The sequence below is a fragment of the Cryptomeria japonica genome, chromosome 5 (genome assembly GCF_030272615.1).
Source record: "Cryptomeria japonica chromosome 5, Sugi_1.0, whole genome shotgun sequence".
NCBI classification, from domain to species: Eukaryota; Viridiplantae; Streptophyta; class Pinopsida; order Cupressales; family Cupressaceae; genus Cryptomeria; species Cryptomeria japonica.
In genome coordinates this window covers 182,170,127-182,193,593 of record NC_081409.1, presented here as the reverse complement: position 1 = coordinate 182,193,593, position 23,467 = coordinate 182,170,127, and the positions used below count along the sequence as shown (strand labels likewise).

The 23,467-nt window shown below is 36.2% G+C and overlaps 1 protein-coding gene and 1 non-coding gene across 6 annotated transcripts in view; both read right to left on the bottom strand.

The window, feature by feature from the left end:
* Positions 1-23,467, bottom strand: part of LOC131027111 (protein SUPPRESSOR OF FRI 4) — a 41,176-nt gene that overhangs the window by 9,170 nt on the left and 8,539 nt on the right. For 4 of the 5 annotated variants that reach the window (XM_057957094.2, XM_057957091.2, XM_057957092.2 and 1 more), the window contains exons 4-7: positions 22,576-23,135; positions 8,993-9,156; positions 8,815-8,868; positions 7,840-7,937 (exon numbers count right to left, since the gene is read on the bottom strand). In XM_057957094.2, coding sequence (XP_057813077.1) covers positions 7,860-7,937; positions 8,815-8,868; positions 8,993-9,156; positions 22,576-23,135 — 856 coding nt within the window. In that variant the 3' untranslated portion in view covers positions 7,840-7,859. Of the gene's footprint in view, positions 1-7,627; positions 7,938-8,814; positions 8,869-8,992; positions 9,157-22,575; positions 23,136-23,467 lie in introns of those variants that run through there. The other variant, XM_059221309.1, reaches the window with a different exon arrangement.
* On the bottom strand, positions 10,886-10,957 carry TRNAA-AGC (transfer RNA alanine (anticodon AGC)). Its single transcript has one exon. It is a non-coding gene; the product is annotated as a tRNA-Ala (tRNA).

The following is a 23,467-nucleotide window of genomic DNA, read 5'->3' as shown; positions in this document are numbered from 1 at the left end:
AGAATTCCAGGTATTTTCCATTTCTTTACAATTTTAAAATTTTATTTTTATATTAAGTTTTAACAGTCATATTTACTGTTAATATTTTATGCATATTTTATTTGATTACACATCTAAAGAAATTCCCCAATTTGCCCTTTTAGTCTTTTGTAACTGTGATCTTTCAAAATTAATTACAAATTAAATATAAAGCCTCCTCATTTTTTCGTAGACATAATATTTTATGAATTAGAAAATTATGAGCCCAAACTTAATATTAAAATGATATACCCCGATATGAAATTAACAGGGAGAAGAATGTCACTGCATTTTGTCCAGTAGTTTGGTTCCCCTTCTATTTCATAATGACCAGTAGGAATGGTAGAGCATTGAGATCCTTTTCTTTCAAATGACCTGTTATATCTTCTAGGACAAAGTCGAGGAAGGAAAGGCATCATCCATGCATTTCTGTCAGGTTCCGCATACTCTGTTATTCACCATTAGTGCTAGTATTAAAAATGATGACTGTAAATATAACTGTAAATAGTTTATGCTTGTATTTACTGTAAATATTATCAGTAAATTTTAAAATAGTTTATCAGTAAATTACTGTAAAATTTACTGATAATATTTACAGTAAATACAAGCATAAAATTTACTGATAATATTATCAGTAAATATTTACAGTCATATTAAATATTTATGCTTATTTACTGTTAATTATTAGTAATATTTGTTAATTAACAATAAATATTTACAGTCATATTAAATATTTTGTTTGTAAATATTAACAGTAAAATGTAAATAAGCATAAATACAAATTTTACTAATAATTAACAGAAATATTAGTAAATATTAGTAATAACAATTTAGTAAATATTAGTAATATTAGTTTGTAAATGTTAATATTAGTAATATTAGTTTGTAAATGTTAATATTAGTAATATTAAATGTTAATATTAGTAAATATTAGTAATATTACTGTAATTATTAGTAATTTTAGAAAAAAAATTTAATTAAACAGTTAAATATTTACTAATTTATGTTTAGCATTTACTGTTAAATATGTAATCTGATTGTGTTACTGTTAATTATTAGTAAAATTTGTATTTAATACTAATTAACTGTAATCGGAATTTACATTTTCATTTACAGTAACATTAAATTCATTTTTTGTTAAATATTCTTAGCTTTTAACATATGAAAATGTCATTTTCATTTAATATATACTGTCTATCATAGATTCATAATGTCATTTTCTCATAAGTTATTAACATTTAATATACAAAAAAATGAAAAATTTTAATATAAATGTCCAGTTTTCATGATGAATGTCCAGCGTTAATATACACAAACCCAACCCTAGATCCCTCAAAATTTAAAAACTAAGTGTAATGCTTTTGCAGAACTGATTCTTGATCACAATGTCGCGCCAAAAAGACTTTACATGGACACATTGCACAACAATTCCTGGTAGCACGAAGGTCAAGTGTAATTGGTGTCAAGATGAGATCAGTGGTGGAATTTATCGTTTCAAATAGAATTTGTCAAAAGAACGAGGAAATAACACCGAGATATGCAAAAAATGCCCTGCAGATGTCTCAAATCAGGCAAAGCAATCTCTTGAAGGGATTCCTGAGAATAAGGCCAAAAAGGCAAGAATTGGGGTTGAACTAGGTTCTAGTTCTACAAATCCTAGGATGCACGATTTGGGTGAGGATGGTGAAGATGGGGGTTTCAGGGAATCTGGGTCGACACATAATTCTATAGCACGTGGACCAAACACAGGTGGAGGAAACACTAATGCTTTCTTCCAACCTCGTACTACACCAAGATCACAAACCACTTTGGAGAGTACGGGATGGAGGAAAACTGTCACTGAACAAGCAAAGAAGACAATTGCTAATTATTTGTACTCCTCTCACACGGCATTCCATGCTTCCAGAAATCCATATTGGCAACCCATGGTAGATGCTATTGCAGCTGTAGGTCCTGTGTTTCAACCCCCTCTTATGAATCATTGAGGGTTGATATGCTAAAAGATGCAGTAGAGGATGTTCAAGATGTTAAACAACATCGATTCCAGTGGGTTAGAACTGGTTGCAGCATCATGTCAGATGGTTGGACAGATAGAAGGAACCGAACTCTCATTAACTTCCTTGTCTCTTGTGAGATTGGCACTGTTTTTTTGAAACCTGTGGATGCATCTAATATGATGAAATCCACAAATGCATTGTTTGAGATGTATGACGTGGTAGTTACGGATGTAGGGCCACAAAATGTGGTTCAATTTGTCACAGACAATGATGTTGCTTGTGTTGCTGCAGGGAGACTTCTGACAGATAAATACCCTTCAATGTTTTTACACCATGTGCAGCACATTGCCTTGATCTAACCCTAGAGGACAATCTAGTTCGAGACCCCAAGGTTCACTTCAAAGATCAAAGTTCAAGTGCAAATGTAGAAGGAAGAATTTCCTCCGAAAATCCAAAATCAAAGGTCAGAAAGTTCAAGTGTGAAAGATTTCAAGAATGACAAAATCTTCGAAAGGAGAGTCCAATCCATTCCAAGAAGGTGAATTCCCAAATCCAAGTACGTGGAAAGGAGAGGAGATCAAGGAAAAAGAAGCATATAACTTCTCCAAATGGTATTGCGCAGTGATATTAGGAAGAAAGCCTTTGAGATATCGAATGAAGAATCAGCTTGACTGAGGAGAAAAATTCAAATGGAAATCCTCTAATCAATGGAGGAATTGTTTGCGCAGGAAATGGGAGATAGGGAAATGACCACAAATAATTTAAAGAACAAGGTCAAGGAATACATTTTCAAGGACATGAGTTCTTTCTTGAGGAGTCACCTGGTTGACATTTCCATATTCATCAGTTTCATGAACAAGATTCAAATACTCAAGCCAACATGGGAGAAGACTCTCGATCAATGTGAAAAGGATACCACAGTCATGGAGTATAAGCATGAGACCTCTCCAAATGTCTCTGTAGATGAACTCGAGATAGTGATGTCTAGGTTCATTGAATTTGCCAACAAAAAGAGAGATAAGGGATGCTTACTTCTAGATGATGATTTGTTTGATGCTTAGTTGACATTTAGTTATTGGTTCTTTACACTAGTTCTTTTTGCATAAAAGGTAGTCATTTACTTCGAAACCCTAATTAGGGTTCTATCTTGTAATAATGGCCTTTGATTGCAAATATATCTTGGTTGTTCATTTGTGGAAGGATCTCTATAAAAGGCCCATGCCTTCTCATTTGTAAATCATAAGAATTAGATAGCTCATTACAAATAGAGAGCTCTTGCTCTTTAGAGTAGAAGTAGAGTAGGAGAAGGAGAAGACATTGTTGTAAGACTTAGAGAAATAAAAATTTGATTTCATTGACGATAAGGTGGATTCATGGTGTTCCTTCAATTTCTCAAATTGTTAGAAGTGCATTGATGTTAATGGAGAATGTGACAATGTTTGATGAATTTCAATGGTTCATACTTTTTGCACTTAGATGATTTCAATCTGTAGTGTAAAGTTAGCCTGGACCTCTTTGATATGGATGCTTAACTTCTATCATGGAGTGTATATTATTCGTTATGATGGTGTTCATTGTGATATGAAAACTCTTTGCATAATCCCTAGAAGATTGCACTAGTTCTCGTGGAGTTGTTATTGAGCATGGCAAAGCAGGACTTGGTTATTGGGAATTCGTCCGTTGGAGCATGATCCATTACCCTTATTGTCCCTAGATGTGGATTAGAACTTCTTAACCTTTTACCTTTTGTCCTTTTTCCCAGATCCAGTTAAGCCCGTTCAAGGAGGAAGCATCACAATCCTGCAATATCTGATGATGAAGTTCCAGCCATAGCAATAAACGAAGTTAAGGACAACAAAAGTGTAAGTCCTCCTTAGATTACCAGCATACATCAGCCAAAAGAGCTCATATCCAACATTAAGTTGCATGTACGCAGTAGAAACCTTGGAGTTGCCTCGATGAACTTTTTTGCAATCTTAGCACATGAGGAGTCTTTGTTCGAGAGAGGATAAAGTGTCTTTGGCTTTTTTATTCTATGTTGGTGTGGTCACAAAACACCCATCAACACAACCTTAACATAAACTCGTTTAATACAACCTATTTTCCTTCCCAACTTTTTCAGCAAGAGTGAACAAAAAAAAGGTGTCCCCAATATATGGGAACACAATGCCTCAACCAACATACCAAATGCTGTACAATTCTTTATGTTGTCTATTTTGACTTGGACAGCATATTGAGGACCTAATTCCTAAATGGACTATAAAAACATGTTAGCGAACAATTGTGCATTTGTCAACTACCACTTAAAATCCACAGCTTTCAAAAACAATACTCATTTAGGGCACACTGCAATCACATTAATCAATGACCAATTTCTAACATCATCCACTAAAAATGATAGGCACCCTATTTTTTTACAGAAATGCCTAATGGAAAGCCAATAAAGTTTCTATTTTTTTTTACCTCCTTTGACATTAACATATTATGCACCTTTTCATAACCTAATGGAAAGCCAATGAAGTTTTTATAGTTTTTACCTCTTTAGACCTCCTTGGAGCCTAAGTTACTTGTATCAAATTATCTTGCCAATATAGCTACATTACAGCATACACGGCATCACAATGAAAAGCTAATCAACTAAAATGAAAAAGCTAAATGCTAAATAAAGCTAAAAAGCTAAATGACCATTAAACAAGGAACTAAATATAGGTGACTAAAATATAATTAAATATTCTAATAATTATTCCCTAGATGCTTTGATTCCCAAGCCAAGAATGGCACAAAAATTTTGCATTAACCCAACCACATGAACTTGTATACCTTTGATCACACCCACTCCATATGTAAACATATCTCCTACCTCCTAGAATTTGCTCCATCATTTCTACATGTCTCCACAAAAGTGAACTTGGTTCAATTTTGAAGCAGGGTTGGCCAGAAGAGCTAGAACAGGTTACCATTCTCAAGTTCCCGGATTACCACCTCCCTGGACCCTCGAATCACAAATCTCTCGAACCATTGGACAACAATCCATGCTGAGCCACACTTATAAAGCTCCATCAAGTTATCTCATAACCCTCACATAAGGGTATGATTCCCAAGATCCACAAATTCACAAGCTAACTAGACAACTATACATTCTGAATTTTGTCTACACTAACTTCCTACCTATCTTCAAAGAGCTATACTTATTTAAAACGCATCAAAAGCAACTTCTCCTCCACCATTGTCAACATTCGAAGGATCTTCAACAATGGCTACATTGCCTCCTTTGAGATTTCCTTTGATAACATCATTTTCTCGTATACAATTCCAAGCTGTGTGGCTCAAATTCTTCCAATAGTAGCATTATGTCCCTCTTTTGTCCTTTAGTTTGAGGATCATCTACTTACTAAAATAGCTTTGGCTTTATCATCTCTGCTCTACCAACCCAATACTTTACTAGCATCTGTAGGAAGTTGAAACCAATATATTTATCCAACAGACTTTCTGTTTCTAAAAAAAAAATGAACAACTTTAGGATACTGATCCACATAAAAACGTCAAAAAAACATTCTTACCTTAGGTCTGTACTAGTGACCTGCAAACAATATAGTTATATTATTCTGATTCATACACTTCTGCAAACGTCAAAAAAACATTCTTACCTTAGGTCTGTACTAGTGACCTGCAAACAATATAGTTATATTATACTGATTCATACACTTCTGCTTTCCAACCTCACAAATCTGCAAAACAATGTCCCACAGAACATGCACTGCAATCCACAAGCCTTCAACAATCTGAATTCCTTCTAACAGATTTCCACACAAAAAAAAGCAAGCTGTGATTTAACCTTGAAACCTTTGTGAGTTTCTCCCACAAGATTCAACTTCGTTTCATATGACTCACTCCTATAATACCGTATTGTAAAAATTAATTGAACACAATATTTAAATATTCTATTAAATAACAAGATATGATTACAAAGAAATTCATCTCATTATATAGCGAATGGAGGATGAAACCATGCAAAAGGATAAACATCACGACTCACCCAACACTAAAAATAGTGAACTAAAAAATAGAAAAAAACACTCATCACTAATGTGGCTTTGTTACAACCATAAGGCCTTATCTTCTAATAATTATTTAATATAATTCTACAACCTTGCCCAAAAGCAGAAATCTGTTTACACACTAAAGAAATACTTTAAGGCAATCTGTACACTCCAAAGAATTATTTGCTGTCTATATAACCACTATGTTCTTGTCTACTGCTGCTAGTGAAACCAACTTGTAATCTATAACCACCCCGTAAAAGCCTCGATATCAAATGCCCTTTTCTTCCATATCTGCTGCTGCAAGTGACAATGGTCATATCTTTTAGGGTTCACTGCACATTTTATAAGATCTAAAGCCAAACAAAATGCATGGAAATTGTCACCCACTCCTGGAATCACCCAGGTTAGCACTTTTTCTTGGACTCAAATCTTTGTTTTTTGGAAACAAGTTTCCAAACCAAAAATCGGCCCCCTCACTCTCATCCCCTCCATCCGCATCCCTTGTTTCCTGGTTTCTTCCAATACTTGAGGACTGCTAATAAACGTTTCGCAGCCATCTCCAACATTTTTCATAAGGGTCCCAAACTAGATATGGCAAAGGGAGGATAGTTCAGAATAATACAGCAAGCTTGCCAAAAAATCTCCATCGCCCATAACCCCCTGTTTAACCATTCCCAAGACTCTAGCATGACTAGGAAAATTTTCCCAGCCATATCCCCAAACATTGTTTTGAAAGATGCTCTACACAGTACAAAAACTGCTTTAAGTGACATTTTGGAAATTTCTCCAGATTTTTTGTACGGTTTTTTGAAACTCCTTGTCATTTTCTGCAGTTTCTAATTTCAGGTTTTATTTGTATGTTCAATTTTTGGTTGTTTCATTTTTCACTCCATAAGTTAGGACTTTAAAATGTTTCAATGTTGAATGTTCATACTCTTGGACTCTTGGATCAATAGAATATAAGTTTTTATACTGAAATAGCTATTAAAGTTATACACATGTGCCATCCCCAAGTAGCCAAACCAAGAACTAACAAATTCAAATTATCCATGTCAATTTTATTTGCAAGGATTCCGTCAATTTTATCAAAGCATCATCTTTCAAAAATTCAAACATGCATTACCACCAATTGGCAAACAACATGTAAGGTGGAAATTGGCTAGTAGAATCGAATATAAAATACAAATCTACAACTGTTTTTGACACAAAGGATGTATGTTTGGTTTCCAGTATTACTGAAAGATTGAACCAATTCAAGATTGCAAATAATGTTGTTCAGTGAGTCATAAAACTTGTTTTTCTATTATGTTGTCATTAGCAAGATCTATATTATTTAAACTTCATAATATACAATTCATTCATCCACTCATCTATTCATGAAGGGTGTGTAGGGTTTGAGAATCATGTTAGCTTTGGCATAGGTAACCCTTAGTACATTTGTGAATTTTTGGACCAACAAAACTCAAAGTTGCAAAATATTGATACAATGATATACTACAACCCCATCAAAATAGTGTTTAGAAAACAATAAATAAATTAGTTTGGCTGCAATACAGATGTACTAACAAATGACTTAATTTTCTGTAGTAATCAAAATGCTATTGCTTGCTTCAGGAAAAATACATGGTAAAAATCTTCCAGTAAGGAAAATTTGGCTGAAAAATATTTCTATGAAATAGTAACCTGAAATGTTTTGAGCAAAAATAGATGCTAACTTGTATGTTCTGTGATCTTATTTGGATAAACCCCACAGGAACATAAAAATGTTGAGTTAATGCTACCTTCAGAATGAAACCCTTGATCACATGCCAAACCCCATCCGCCCAGCAAGCCTGCTTTCTAATATCCTTCTATCAATAGCTGCATCAACAGAGCTCATCTGAAGAACAAAATCACAAAATTACTGAAGCCTTCTCACAGGATTCAAATACAGTTTATAACAGTCAGTAAGACATTAATCAAGCAAGAGGCCAAAGTGAAAACATAACTATAATATGAATAAGTTACATCTAATCTGAACAGAAGCTGACCTGTCTCAAGTCTCACTGCCAGAATGAGCAAAAACGAAATAGAAACATTAACTCACGAACCCAGACTTCCAGGTTAGCTTCAGAATGCTCGTGAATAAATAAAGGCATTCATCTCTTCAGAATAAAGTGTTTACCTCGATCTTCAATAATAGGGTTTCACGAGAAGTAAAATAAACTTTTAAAGCACTTATTTTGGCACACCTTATTTTACACCTCATAAATTGGCACCAAAATTGAGATAAATCTTTTAACAGCACTTATTTTCTGAACACCAAGTACCATCAGAAATGATTTGGATACCTACTTGGAATTTGAGAAATCTCGAGCATGAAAATTAATTGGCTTTGATGATTGGAGGTTGTTTCAAACTGGCTAATATATTCCCAGCCATAGTGATACAGCAAAAGTAAGAGCGGAAATTTTATAAGGCCCAAACAATAGCCATTGTAGAATTGCATCAGCCAGAAATAAATTATCACTTTTTAAAAACAGCTTACAAGAGCATAATTTACCCAATCATTGGGTGAAAATTTCCAGGGCTGTGATATTAGGTTGCTTATAAAATAGTAGGAAACATGTGAATACAACAATGTAGTGTTTGATTGATGGCAGTCAATGAACCTTAGAACATAAGACTGTACAAAACATCATATGCTACTCAAAATTCTAGAATATCAATTACCACCTTAATCATTGTCAAAAGAATAAGAGATTTTCGACACTTACCTGTGAGGTCTCATCATGCACCTGATATTTAGAAAGGGACATCCTTCGCTCTTCCTGTAAAAGTTAAGTGCAGTTCACATAATTAAGTTCAAAGGTGGTTGAGGAAAACAAAAGAACAAAAGTAGAAAAAGATCCTTATGCAACATAATTAAACAATGACCAAAAATCCTATACTGACCATGGACATTGCTTCATCGTCCCAAACCAAATACACTTCTTTGGTGACTCCCTGAGCTGCAGGGGGCTTATTTGATATTACTGGGGGAGGCCCAATGGATGGACCACCAGTGTTAGGCCCCAAAGCATACATGTGAGAAGGTACTGTAGGTGGAGCAGAACCGCCTACATTCATTAAATATAATAAATTAACTTTTCCCTTACATTAGATATAGCTCAAACAGAACAAAACATGATACAAACACAAGCCAGACGACCGCAAGTAAAATTCTCAAAATTTCATTCATTTTTTTAGACGGCCACATATATGAAAATTTTTGCACTATAAAGTATAAAATTCTTAGTCAAACTCTATATTGGATATGAAGACAAAAGCATCACATACCCAATATGACAAAAAGCGTGGAACAAATGGTATGTAATTATTTGGAAAAAACACTGCAAAAATTAGATGCTGCAGAGACAGATTCTCAAATACATAAAATTAAAAATGGGGCCCAAACAAGATAGTTGAGCAAGGATGGATTGAATTTATTATGCAAAGAAGTGTGGAAAGAAAGGCATTTCATCATTTGGAAAGAAACTGCAAATAGTTAAATGCTGCAGAACAGATGCTCAAAGATGCAAATTAAAAAGGAGGCCAAGAGAAAATATATACCATAAGAACATGAAATGACATAATAGTAACTCCTTGGGGAAAAGAAACGACAATTCTGTGGTATAAAAGTATGATACTTAGAACTGGTTTGTTTTCTAGGAACTGGACAAGAACAACAGAAATCAGGTTGCAAATTAAAAAGAAACCAGAGTAGCATGCAAACGGTTACAGTCTTGGATACCAATACAAGTTTTCAAGACCCTTAACACACATATGACTGGATAAGAGAGCTATAAAGATACACATATATTAAAATATTTATTCATCTAAGATTCTGAAGGCACAACAAAACAGAACACTATAAATATTTATTCACATATATTTTGGTTTTCAATTAGTCTATAAAATTCATTTCGCTATTTTATGTGTCCTTAGTGATATATATTATATATAAAACAATTTATTTTTGAAGTTTTTTTTCTTTTGCTATCTTTGAATGCTTTTTAAAACCCTAAACTGAATATGGCCCAAATATGGACTGATATGTCTGGATACATTATCCGTCTTGTATCCAGGATACATTGTCCGTCTTGTATCCAGGAATAGCTGGTGTAATTGATCCTGAATTCTCCTTTCTTTTGTTTATTTGCATACATTTTGGGGAATCCAAAGCAAACCTCCCTTTAATGGACATCAAATATAACTTCTTTCATGCCACTCATTGTTTTTTGGGATAACCATGTTGCATCCTGGTGTACTTAGTCTTGCATTCTCCCTTTTTTGACTTACAGATTGGGAGAATTGTCAATTTAATTGCATACATTTTGGTGAACCCAAAGCAAACCTTCCTTGATGGGCTTCAAAAAGAGCTCCTTCCACATTACCTTGTTGTTTTCTGGGTTCTAATCCCTCTCTACAATCCCTCAACATGTCAGATTCACAACAAGATTCTCCTTGTATCTATTCTAGTGACAAATTAAATTTGCATGTCCAACAAACAAATGCAATCAATAGATCTCTCTGACACAAAAACCAATGAAACCATGAGAACATAATTGATGTAACAAAGCTAAATTAGAATCTCCTGACAATTTTGACAATCCCTATACTTTTACCTCTCCATCCAAATACATTGACAACAATCAGGAACTTTCAGCCAACCATAATGAATTTGGAACTTAGCCTATGCCAAGATCAGAAAAGGTACTTTACTGATTAGTATCATACCAACTATTGATGTGATTGAATGCATTTCATTGTTAATGAGAGATAAATTTGTTCCTTGTTGTTGAGACATGGACCAGCTAGGACTCGAACCTAGGACCTTCCATACGCTAATGAAGTGCTCTACCACTGAGCTACTGGCCCCTCTTGGACCAGTCCATCGTCGGTCCGGGTGTGGCTTATTTCCAACACCAACACCCCCCCTTAAACCACACCTCTCGTGTGCTTGGGGCTCCTAGCCTGGACCTGGCTCTGATACCATGTTGAGACATGGACCAGCTAGGACTCGAACCTAGGACCTTCCATACGCTGCTGGAGTGCTCTACCACTGAGCTGCTGGCCCCTCTTGGACCAGTCCATCGTCGGTCCAGGTGTGGCTTATTATGGAAGAAGTTGGCCCTTCCAATACACCTGTGCAAACATGAAAGTGATCTTAAAGCAGATGAGAGCAAAGTGGTACTTGGCACTTAGGCAACACACGAAAAGGATTTGCCCTACTAATTATACAAGCTTAGAAAAAAATCCTTGCACACAAGCATAACTTCCCCATATACACAAAATTACTTGCCCTCAAGTTTTATCTCTAAAAATAGAGATGAATGGGTAAAGAAGGGAAGCGGGAAAATGAAAATTTGTGATCTTATTTCTCGCAAGCAATTTATAGTTGCAACTTGCAGCTATTTTGGAGTTGGTTGCAAAAGTTCAAGTGCAACAACTATTCATAAGTGTGAACTAGAGGCATTACATGTACCAAACACTAAAATTTGTTTTGATTTTTGGATTTTGATTGACCAAAAATTAGAAACGACCTATTCCTTAGAAAATGTGCCCTAAAATATGTAAAAATGAGACCTAACAAAATATCCCCTTACTAAAAAGATTTCCCTCCTTTTTAAATAAAATACATTAGTTGTCAATAATATAAAATGAACTACAAAAAAATGCCTCTATTAATTAAAAATAGCCCCTTTTTGAATAAATAAAAACTACTCTTCTTATAATAACACTCATAAAAAAACACCCAACTATAATAAAACAACCTCATTTGTAATAACACTTCACTATAATTATATACCCTAAATTTTAAAAACACTCGAATATAATTTTGAACACCCTAGACTATGTTGTAATTCTTGAAAGGAAAAAAACTCACATAACCTAAATTCTCAAGTGAAAAAAGAAATGCTTGGAATTGGCAAGCATACAAGACTATATTGGCAAAGTTAACAAGATATCTATTAGGTTGTGAACGTTGAAATGAACTATTATTTCTCATTGTAGCATCTCAATCTCTCCATCTGCAATTCTTTGTTATCTTTGCCCAACACATTCACCAATTTGTGCTTGCCAGAGGCTCTAGAAGTTTGTAGGTGTCAGGATTTGCAAAGCCTCCAGAGTGGATTTAGAAGATTTTGGACATGGTTTATATTCTCCACATGTTCAAATGCATTTACAACAATCATGAAGGATCTCAAAAATACAAGAGGTTCTATAGAGGAGATGAAGGCTCACAAGTTCATCAAGAGGATACTCAAAACTCAGATGTTTAGGGAGTCGTGTTTCTCTCAATCCAATAATCCATTTAAGACACCCTTTAATGTTTATTAAGCGTGACTTTATAGAGCATTACCCACACATATGCAAAAGTTTCCGATGTTGTGGGATGACTCATTTATACTCATATAGCATGCCCAAAAAATTGTGCGGTGAGTCCAAGGGGTTGTGTTCTATTCGTTAAAGCATTGAGTTCTCATTGTGGAGATCAAGGTTCAAATCCCAAAGGGGCATCTAATCTGGAATTCAAAGTTGTGACTCTTAGTCTTCCATAATTGGCTTCTAGGTGGTTTCTAATAAGTGGATTCTAATTTGTGACTCTTGGTCTTCTATAGGTTGATTCTAGTGTGGTTGCTCGAAATGAGCTAATGGTGGTTTCTAATAAGTGGATTCTAATTTGTGACTCTTGGTCTTCCACAAGTTGATTCTGGTGTGATTGCTCGAAATAAGCTAGTATTAGTGTCATGATTGTGGTTGCTCGATACGAGCAAATATTAGTGTCATGTAATGGTCTCAAGTTGATGCTCGTATGAGCAAAATATTTGTAAACGATCTGGAATATAAAAAAAAAATATGTATGGTGAGACAATCTGCAGGAATTAGATAGATGGAAGGATTGTTGAATGAAAACCCTAGATGCGAACAAATAATTTCAAGTAGTCAATGGCAAATAGTGAATAAGAATTTGTTAATGCATTAGTAGCTTCTGCAAGATAAGACTTTCCTAACCCGTTAATCTTCTCTATTCTGTTTTGGTTTACTCATCTATGCTATTAGATTATCTGATTTATGCTTTCCGAACTGAATATGTTTATCAGACTGTAACATTGATCATGATTATAATATTGACATTGGATAAAGATGGATTAGATCGACGACTTGCTTAACATAGTTAAGTGTCGATCTAAATGCTATTGGGCTAGTAACCCGATAGCATATTAATGTCGATTCATTTATGAATCGGCATTAATATACTATCGGGGTATTAACCCGATAGCATATGTAATGCTATTAGTTATCGGGCTTGTTTGCTTTGATACCGATTCATTATCGGGTGTGTTTATATCGATCTGTTATCATTTACAATGGCACCGATTAGTTATCATAGACACCGAGTGGATCGGTTGACATTTGTAAGAGTCACGACCAAGTGACATCTTGGTCGGACATGTCTAAAAGACATGTCCGATCAAGGTGCCACTTGATTGTGATTACCTTACTATATATCAGTGTTCCACGGGGACACGTCCCCCCCCTTTTAAGGCGCGCCCCCCCGTCAGAAACGTCTCGGGGAGGGGGGGGACGGGGATGCGACGTCCCCCTGCCGTCCCGCCACCGCCACCCAAGCGCCGCCGGGACGCGGAAACGTCCCCACGTCTCCCAGGGAGATGTGGAGACGTGGAGACGTCTCCTTGGGAGACGTTTGGGCGTCTCCCCGTCCTTCAAGAGACGTGCAGACGTCTCTCCAAGGACGGGGAGACGCCCAGACGTCTCCTGTCGCCCCCACTTATATGCAATGTTTAAAATTAAAATTTTAAAAAAAAGTGAGTTTTTAAGTTTTTTGAGGGTTAAGGGGTAACTCTAATTGGACGTGGGCCAATAGAAAAATAACACCCGACGCCTTTAGAAAATAATAAAAGTATTTTTGGCCTCGCGGGGCGCTGCCCTTCGACCCCGCCCTATATCGCGACAGGGAACGCGCAAGGGGCGCTGCCCCTTGACCCCAACTTGGGGGCACTGCCCCCAAACCCCCGTTGAAAAATATAGGGGGAAACCGCACCGATAGAAGTAGGGAAAATCTAACCTCCGAGTTTGATTAGGCTCCATATAACAACACAACTTAGAAATCTTGGTATTTAGATTTAGTATTTCAAAATTTCCTATAGTCTCATTTGAAATGTAATTCTTACACTGTAATACTGTCATACATCTTTTCAAAACTAGTTTTTCAAGTACTATATGTATATGTACAAGTATATGAGCACCACCACCCCGCCACCCCCCCCCCGCCGCCGTCCCCAAATTTAGGCCCTTGGTCCCCCCATCCCGGAAACGCGTCCCCCCCGTCCCCAACGCCCATGGAACACTACTATATATGCATCATTCAAAAGAAAGGGGATGACATTGAAATCGATACATGTTCATCCTCCATACCTGCAGCAAAAGAAAGACAACAATATTATTGTCATAGTCATAATACCAAAATCTTAAATACACCATCTTGCATATAACTTGTTCATTAAATTGGAAATTGCAATAACATTTACATGGTATCAAAGCCACGTTGATCGAACTTGAGGCTATTCAATTTTGTGAAAGATTTTAAGAGCAAGGTTATATACTACATCACATTTCTCCAATGGCCAACGCTATTAGATTCGAAGATAGACTCAAAGGTGGTGATGATTTTTCAGCCTGGAAGTTCAGAATCCAGATGATCTTAAAGGAGAACAAAGTGGATTCATTTGTTCAAACTAAAAATGACCAACCTGAAAATGAACCTAATAAAACAGCATGATGGATTGAGGGAAATGAAAAGGCCATAAAAATAATAGTTGATGGGGTGAGAAACAACATAATGCCCATCATAAGAACACATCAGACAGCCTATAAAATGTTCAAAGCACTTGAAAGCACATTTGAGATATCAAATGCAAGTAAAACTCTGGCATTAAAACGAGAAATAAATCATATCACCATGAACAAGGGGGAGACAATCAACGCCCACTTTATGCGGATATCAATTCTAAGAGATGAACTAGCAACTCTGGATTACGAAATCCAAAGCAAAGAGTTAACACTCATTGCTCTAGATGGGTTGCCTAGTGGATGGAGTACATTCGTCCAAGGCATCAATGCAAAGTCCAAGTATCCTAAGTTTGAAAGATTAAGGGACGATTGTCTCCAAGAAAAATCAAGATTGAACAAGATGGGAATAAAACAAAAGAACATAGACGAAGACCTTCAAGTTCTAAATACTAACACAAATAAGACAACCAAGAAGAAGCAATTTAGGAAGAGGAAGGGTCATCAAGGCAAGAACACTTCAAAGAGAGACCTATCACATATTCAATGATATAGGTGTGATAAGTTCGGGCACTTTGTTGCAAAATGTCCAGAGAGAGCCAAACAAGCCACATTTGCCAGAGCAGGAAAATCTAAAAGAGAAGAATCCCAGAACTATGTCCTCTACTCAGCACTTACAAGCCATGCATCAAATAAGTCTAACTCCTGGGTGATCGACAGTTGCTCATCCAGACACATTACAGGGTTTAGAGAAGTGCTAGACTCCATGACAGAGGATAATGATGAAGAAGTAACCATCGGAGATGATTCCTCACATTCAGTTAGAGGAATTGGTTCCTACACCATCAAACTAAAGACAAGCATATCATTGCAACTCGAAGGAGTACTATATGTCCCCGGCATCAAGAGAAATCTAGTCTCTATATCAGCCCTAGAAGATAACGGATACAGAGTAACCTTCATGGAGAACAAGGCGTTGGCTTGGCCAAGAAATTCTTCCATCAAGAAAGCTAAAGTCATTGGTCAAAGACAAGGCTATTTGTATAAGCTGTGCACAGAGCCCAACCTAGCCCTAATCCATGAAGCAACAAATGCAAATGAGGTCTCGCATAGAAGACTAGGCCACCTGAATTATAGAGCTTTACCATCTATGGGAAACCTTGTCACAGGTTTACCTAAGTTGCAGCAATATCATTCAGAGGCATGCAAGGGATGTGCCCTAGGTAAAAATATCAAGGGTGCCTTCCATAATAGTACTAGGAAGACAAGCAAAGTTTTAGAGTTAGTTCATTCTGATGTATGTGGACCAATGTCCGTTCCCTCTCTAGGAGGATGTTTGTATTATGTAATATTTGTTGATGACTACTCTAGGAAAACTTGGACCAACTTTCTGAAGTGTAAAGAATCAGAAGAGATCCTTAGTAGGTTTAAAGAGTTTAAATCACTAACGAAGAACTACCCAGGAAATAAAATTAAAATCCTAAGGATTGATAATGGGGGGGAATACAATCAGATTTATTTAAAGATTTTTGTAAAAACTCAAGGATTAAGAGGGAGCTAACAATACCTTATAATCCTCAACAAAATGGGCTAGCTGAGAGCAAAAATAGGACAATTGTAGAAACTGCCAAAGCCATGATTCTTGATCAGAATCTAAATATCAACCTTTGGGCAGAAGCAACTAACATTGCTGTGTATATACAAAACAGATGTCCTCACTCACATCTTGAAGATAAAACTCCTGAAGAAGTATTTACCAAACTAAAACCAAATATCAACCACCTTAGGATATTTGGGTGTCCTGTCTATATACATGTACCTAAAGAGAAAAGACTAAAACTAGAACCTTCTGAAAAAAGGGGAATACTTGTAGGATATAGTGAAACATCCAAGGCCTATAGAATATATATACATGGTCAGAAAAATATTGAACTTAGTAGGGATGTAATCTTTGAAGAAGATTTAGCCTTCAAAAGAGCCCTAAGTACAATAGAGCCTAAAATCTATATCCCCACTCCTAACATAGAAGAAGATCCTACTCCTGAGCTTCAGAGGGAGAATCTTGAGGAAACTATAGGTGAAACTCCAATCCTACCTAGAGAAAACCTCAAGAAAAGACCTCTATGGGCCACCAAGACTGTAGCAGAAGCTCAGAAGTTTGCTGCTCCTTCAGGAACCTTCGAGGAAAGCAAAAGACCTAATAAATTCACTAGCTATGTTGCTCTTATGAATGATCTCTCTAAAGCTGAACCAAACAATGTATCAGATGCACTTAAACATCAAGTATGGAAGGATGCCATGTCTGGAGAGTATCGGTCCATTATGAAGAATGATGTTTGGGAGATCGTTCCTAGGCCTACTAAGAAATCTGTTGTTTCATCTAAATGGCTTTTTAAAATCAAACATGCTGCAGATGGCAGTATTGAAAAGCACAAGGCCAGATTTGTAGCTAGAGGGTTCTCTCAAAGGGAAGGAATAGATTATGAAGAAACCTTTGCACCTGTAGCCAGATATACCTCAGTAAGAACAGTACTAGCCATTGCAGCAGCAAAAAGGTGGAAGGTGCACCAAATGGATGTTAAGACAGCATTTCTTATTGGTGAGATCTCAGAAGAAGTCTACCTAGAACAACCAGAAGGATTTGAAATTCAGGGTGCAGAGTCTCATGTGTGCAGACTCAAGAAAGCTCTCTATGGGCTTAAACAGGCCCCCAAGGCCTGGTATGAAAGAATTGACACCTATCTCTCTAAACTAGGCTTCTCTAAAAATGATGCAAATCCAAATCTCTACTACAAACAAAATAAAGGTGATATGTTAATATTGATTCTATATGTTGATGACTTACTAATCACAGGAGAAGATCACCTCATAGATCAATGTAAGAAAGATTTATCTAAAGAATTTGATATGAAGGACTTGGGACTCCTTCATTACTTCCTAGGTTTGGAAATATAGCAAAATTCTGAAAATGTTATACTAAACCAAGGAAAGTATACCTTGGACATTTTGAAGAGATTCGGAATGCATAACTGCAAACCTATGACCTCTCCCATGGAAACAAATTTACATAAACTTAAGGAAGCATCAGCACTATCACAATCCACTGACCCTACTCTCTACAGACAGATGATTGGGTCCCTGATGTATCTAGTGAATACAAGGCCAGATATTTGTTATGCGGTCAATGCCTTAAGTCAGTTTATGTGTGAGCCTAAGGAAATCCACTTGATTTCACTGAAACACATTATGAGATACTTACAAGGTACTCTAAACCTTGGTCTCAAATATGAGAAAGTCGAACTAGACCTACACGGATTTACAGACTCAGATTGGGCTGGGAGTGTGACTGACAAGAAAAGCACTTCAAGATGTTGCTTCAGTTTAGGATCAGCCATGATTTCTTGGATCAGCAGAAAACAGTCTTTTGTAGCACAGAGTTCCACCGAGGCCGAGTACATTGCAGCTTCCATGGCTGCTCGAGAGGCAGTATGGCTTAGGGAGTTGCTTGTGGGACTATTTGGTGAACCCATGAAACCCACTGTCATCCACTGTGACAACCAGAGCTGCATAAAGCTTTCTATAAATCCAGTATTTCATGACAGATCTAAGCATATTGAGAGTCCATACCATTATGTACGAGACATGGTAGACAAAAATGTGATCAAATTGGAATATGTTAGTACAGGAGATCAGACTGCAGATATTCTGACCAAACCACTTTCCAGAGTGAAGGTTGATCACTTCAGAAAAGGTTTAGGTATGATAGAAAGGTAATCTGCTTTGTAAATAAGATGTTTAATGTGTAAACTTCTTTTGTCATGTTGAGACATTCTAGGTTTCACCCCCTGTGTTCATAACTAAGAGGTGACGATCTCTCAGATTATGAACACTTGTATGCAGACATCATAAGGTGATGATCTTATGATTCTCTAAACCAGTTATCATGTTGGATCTCTGGTTTGTCATGGATGTGCCATGATGGAGTTGTGATAAAACATTTGTATAAAATGTTTGTGCACATATCACAACCTGGATAAGATGAGAATCTAACCATCCTCATATGTTTATCCTTAGTATTGCGTGTTTAGGCAATACTAATATCACGTGTTCAGGTGATATCTTGTCATAATGAAATGATGAATCTTTTATATCACATGGTTAGGTGATACTCTATGTCACATACTTAGAGTGATGTTTTATAGTTGTATCTTATACCCTGATGGTACTTCATATCATATGTATAGATGATATATATTCTTGGAGACTGACATTATGGAAAAGAAATGTGATGCAGGTTACTTTATCTATCTTCCAAAGCTAAGAGGGAGTGTTAATGCATTAGTAGCTTCTGCAAGATAAGACTTTCCTAACCCGTTAATCTTCTCTATTCTGTTTTGGTTTACTCATCTATGCTATTAGATTATCTGATTTATGCTTTCCGAACTGAATATGTTTATCAGACTGTAACATTGATCATGATTATGATATTGACATTGGATAAAGATGGATTAGATCGATGACTTGCTTAACATAGTTAAGCGTCGATCTAAATGCTATCGGGCTAGTAACCCGATAGCATATTAATGTCGATTCATTTATGAATCGAAATTAATATACTATCGGGGTATTAACCCGATAGCATATGTAATGCTATTAGTTATCGGGCTTGTTTGCTTTGATACCGATTCATTATCGGGTGTGTTTATATCGATCTGTTATCATTTACAATGGCACGGATTAGTTATCATAGACACCAAGTGGATCGGTTGACATTTGTAAGAGTCACGACCAAATGACATCTTGGTCGGACATGTCTAAAAGACATGTCCGATCAAGGTGCCACTTGATTGTGACTACCTTACTATATATGCATCATTCAAAAGAAAGGGGATGACATTGAAATCAATACATGTTCATCCTCCATACCTGCAGCAAAAGAAAGACAACAATATTATTGTCATAGTCATAATACCAAAATCTTAAATACACCATCTTGCATATAACTTGTTCATTAAATTGGAAATTGTAATAACATTTACAGAATTTAGCAAGAGAGCAAAAATGAGATGGAGGAAGAAGAAAAATGAGAAAATTACTTGTGCTCTAAGACCAATGTCAAGCAAAGAAATGGACTACAAAATGAAATTGAGAAAAATATTATTCATTAAAATGAGATGCAAATTACATGTTTATCAACAACATATGACCATCGTGTTGTTTTGTAACTAGTTTGGAAAATATTTATAATGGATTCGAATTGCCAAAGGCAACATTCGAATCCATTAGGATTAAATAGGGTTGGGCCCTATCTCAATCTAATATGTAAAACAAATAGGGTTGGGCCCTATTCCAATGTTGTTCGGATCATTATAGGGTTGGGCCCTACTTCCCTTATATTCCTACCATATAATGTTCAAAACGCATGGACCTATTTACCAAACGTGTGGGCTAACGTGTGGACCCATCCTCATTATGTGGCGTGTGAATTAAAGTGAGTTTAGGCGCCAAAATGTATTGGGCCGACCCTATATGCATTCCCTCTACCTTGTATAAATACAGATTCATTTTGGAAGGAAACTATCCAAGCAAGTTCACAAAATACCTCTGCTCCAAAAGTGCGATTCAGATCTGCTCTAGGTGCGAAATCTCCAGCTGTGCAAATTATCCTTGAAGGTCTGCAAACTCAGTTAGGAGTCAGCGAATTGTCATTGTATGGTGCGAATTACATCTGTTGGGTGAAATCCATCTGCTGTGCATCTATTGTATGAAGACAGTGAACATCATTGATGGGCAGCGCAGCATATCATCATAGAAGCACAGTGAACAATCATCGAAGGAAAGCGAATACATTGTCTTGTGATTTCCTTGCATCCGAAGGACTGAGATAAGTCGGTTTCTATCTATTGTCATCTGCTGCTATTGTGCCTTAGCTGGGTCAGACTTGTAACTATAATTTCTGTCTATTATAATCAGATCTGAAGGTCTGTTGTTGCTGGGTTTTTCCTCCAAGGGGGAGGTTTTCCCAGGGTAGTCTTGTGTTGTGTACATCTCTATTTATGTGCTTTATTTATGTTACTGTACATTATCTACTTCTGCACCTATATGTTAAGCGATTGCAAATCTGATTACTAAAATCTAACATATCTAATTCAAATCCAAGTTGACTATTTAGATTCTACAACAAAACAAATATTTATGATAATAATATAAAATATTATTATTACACTTACCTAGGATTATGTGCATAGTATTACAATCATGATGTCTATTCTACATTGACTTTATTGACAAAACTTGTGGATATTATAATCCCTACATGTCTCAAATAGAATCCTTCTGCGATTGACAAAACACTTAAAATATTTATTACTATATTTGATATTTATTCAAAGAGTGCAGCACCCTATTCCAAGCCAATGTATTAAAATATAACCCTTGTATAGCGTTCTTTCAATTTCATCATACACAAGGACAGCATGTGTGAGTTTCATTCTATATGGCTACACCTTCACAAGGACTGGCCCAAGAATAAATTATTGCTTCTCAAGGCATTGTTTATATGACTAATCTTTTAAATGCATATAAGTACAAAAAAGATTATAATTTTGTTGTGACCAAGTAACAAGTTTGTTATGACCAATCTTGGAAGGAGTCATGGGATTAGAATCTAAATGACCTATTATTCAACCTAATACACTCTCCAATACAACTAATGTAAATAAAGTAAAGCCCTCTTCAATGGTGTGACTACCAAAACTAGAAAGCAATTCGCATGAAATAAAAACCACCTGATAAAGACAAAGAACAAATTCAAAATATAGTATTGAGGGAAAAGAAATGGAAGACAGGGTAACAGTTTGAAACTTCTTTTATTCTATTGAAATAGTATTACCACTAATAGGTGACAGGCACATCCATCCTTTTGACGTGAATAGCACGTCATTTTTGTGCCTCCTAGATATATCCGCCTTTTAAACCACTGGACCACAACACTATTTTCTGGTCAATGAGTCCAGGAACACTGTTTCTGAAGTTTATGGTAGGATTTGGAAGACATTTACAAATTAATAATCCCATGTGCATTAAGTGAACAAGTCATATAAGGAAAGTAGTTATAAATAAGTGCAAAGGCCTTCAAACTGGTATTCTGTTTCACAATGAAGATGATTGTGCACTTCTATACGAATGTGTTTTAAGTTTTGCGCCAGTGCATCCATGCTGCCCTTCGATATTTTGGACCTGAGTTCATGTCTGTGCCATTTCAGGGAATTTTTGTTTCTCTACTATGTACTGTCTCCTCTATTTTTAGTAATATTATAGCTACTGTTTTCAGTTTTCATTTCAGTGGTTTATTTACATTTTTCAAAGATTTTGGATCTTATAGCATTGTAATTCTATATTTCTATTCTGTTCAGAATCTTCAGATTAAAAATTACAGTATAATTTTCTTTGTGAATCAACCTGATGGGTTTCAGCATATTGGCAGACAATGATTTGAAAACATAATAGAAACAAAGCTAATCAAACATTTATGACCAATGTGCATTATAATCTAAATTGTCTATTAACAAATGAATCCATAGAACCAGCAACAATGTTGAAATTCAAATATAACAGTGCAAACACAAACAAACATGTCTAAACCCATGGGAAAGTCAGAAACCAGTGGGAGAATATCAAACCTGGAAAGGCAGGCACATTCAAAGATTTGTTTGCTACATTTGATGGTAGAGTAGAATCAACCACATAGCTTGTCTCCCTTGAAACCCTCAAGTCAATTGTTGGCCTTTGTGGCAAACTATGTTGGGGTGGAACCAAAAGGCTGGAAGGAATCTGTGAATGAGGACCATTTATAGGAAATAACGCTTGAGAAGACTGTGAATATGGTGATGATACAGGATTAGGAGAATATAGTGGCTGCATTGGAGATTGAGAGGATGAATGTGAAACAGATGGAGAAGGTTGTCTGTTCTGAATAGGGAATAGAGGTTGTGATGGTAACTGAGGTGGTCTCTGAAGTACTGGAGCCTGAGAAGATGTTGCAACTGAGTTGGAAAATGCAGGGTATACATTTTGAATTGGAAACAATGGTTGTGGAGGCTGAGGAACTTGAGGTGGCCTTATAGGCATCAATGGGGGTTGCCCAGGAATAGCCGGTGGAGTTGAGGACCAGTGCTGTGAAGAAGGAGATGGAGCAGGCCACAGTTGAGGACGCACTGGAACAGATGGTGGGGGTGCATACCTGCATCCAACCAAAATTAAATGTAGTTATTTATGGTGCACATTGATTATCACAAGACATGTACACATGATAAACTGAATTGTTACACAGCTACAGACCAAAACTATGCTCCTCCATGTCCCAGAACAAACTGTTTATTAAAATCAAGTTTGGAAAAAGTAAATAACAGAAGGTAGATCTCCTAACTTATTCTTCAATGTATCCTCAATAAACATTATTTTATTTATCCTCTAATGTATTGTCAGAATTATAAGATTCTGCAATCTCTTTATGGGATTTTTCTGCTTTTTCCATCAAGCAACTGGATTAAAAAATTGACGAATAGACCAAAG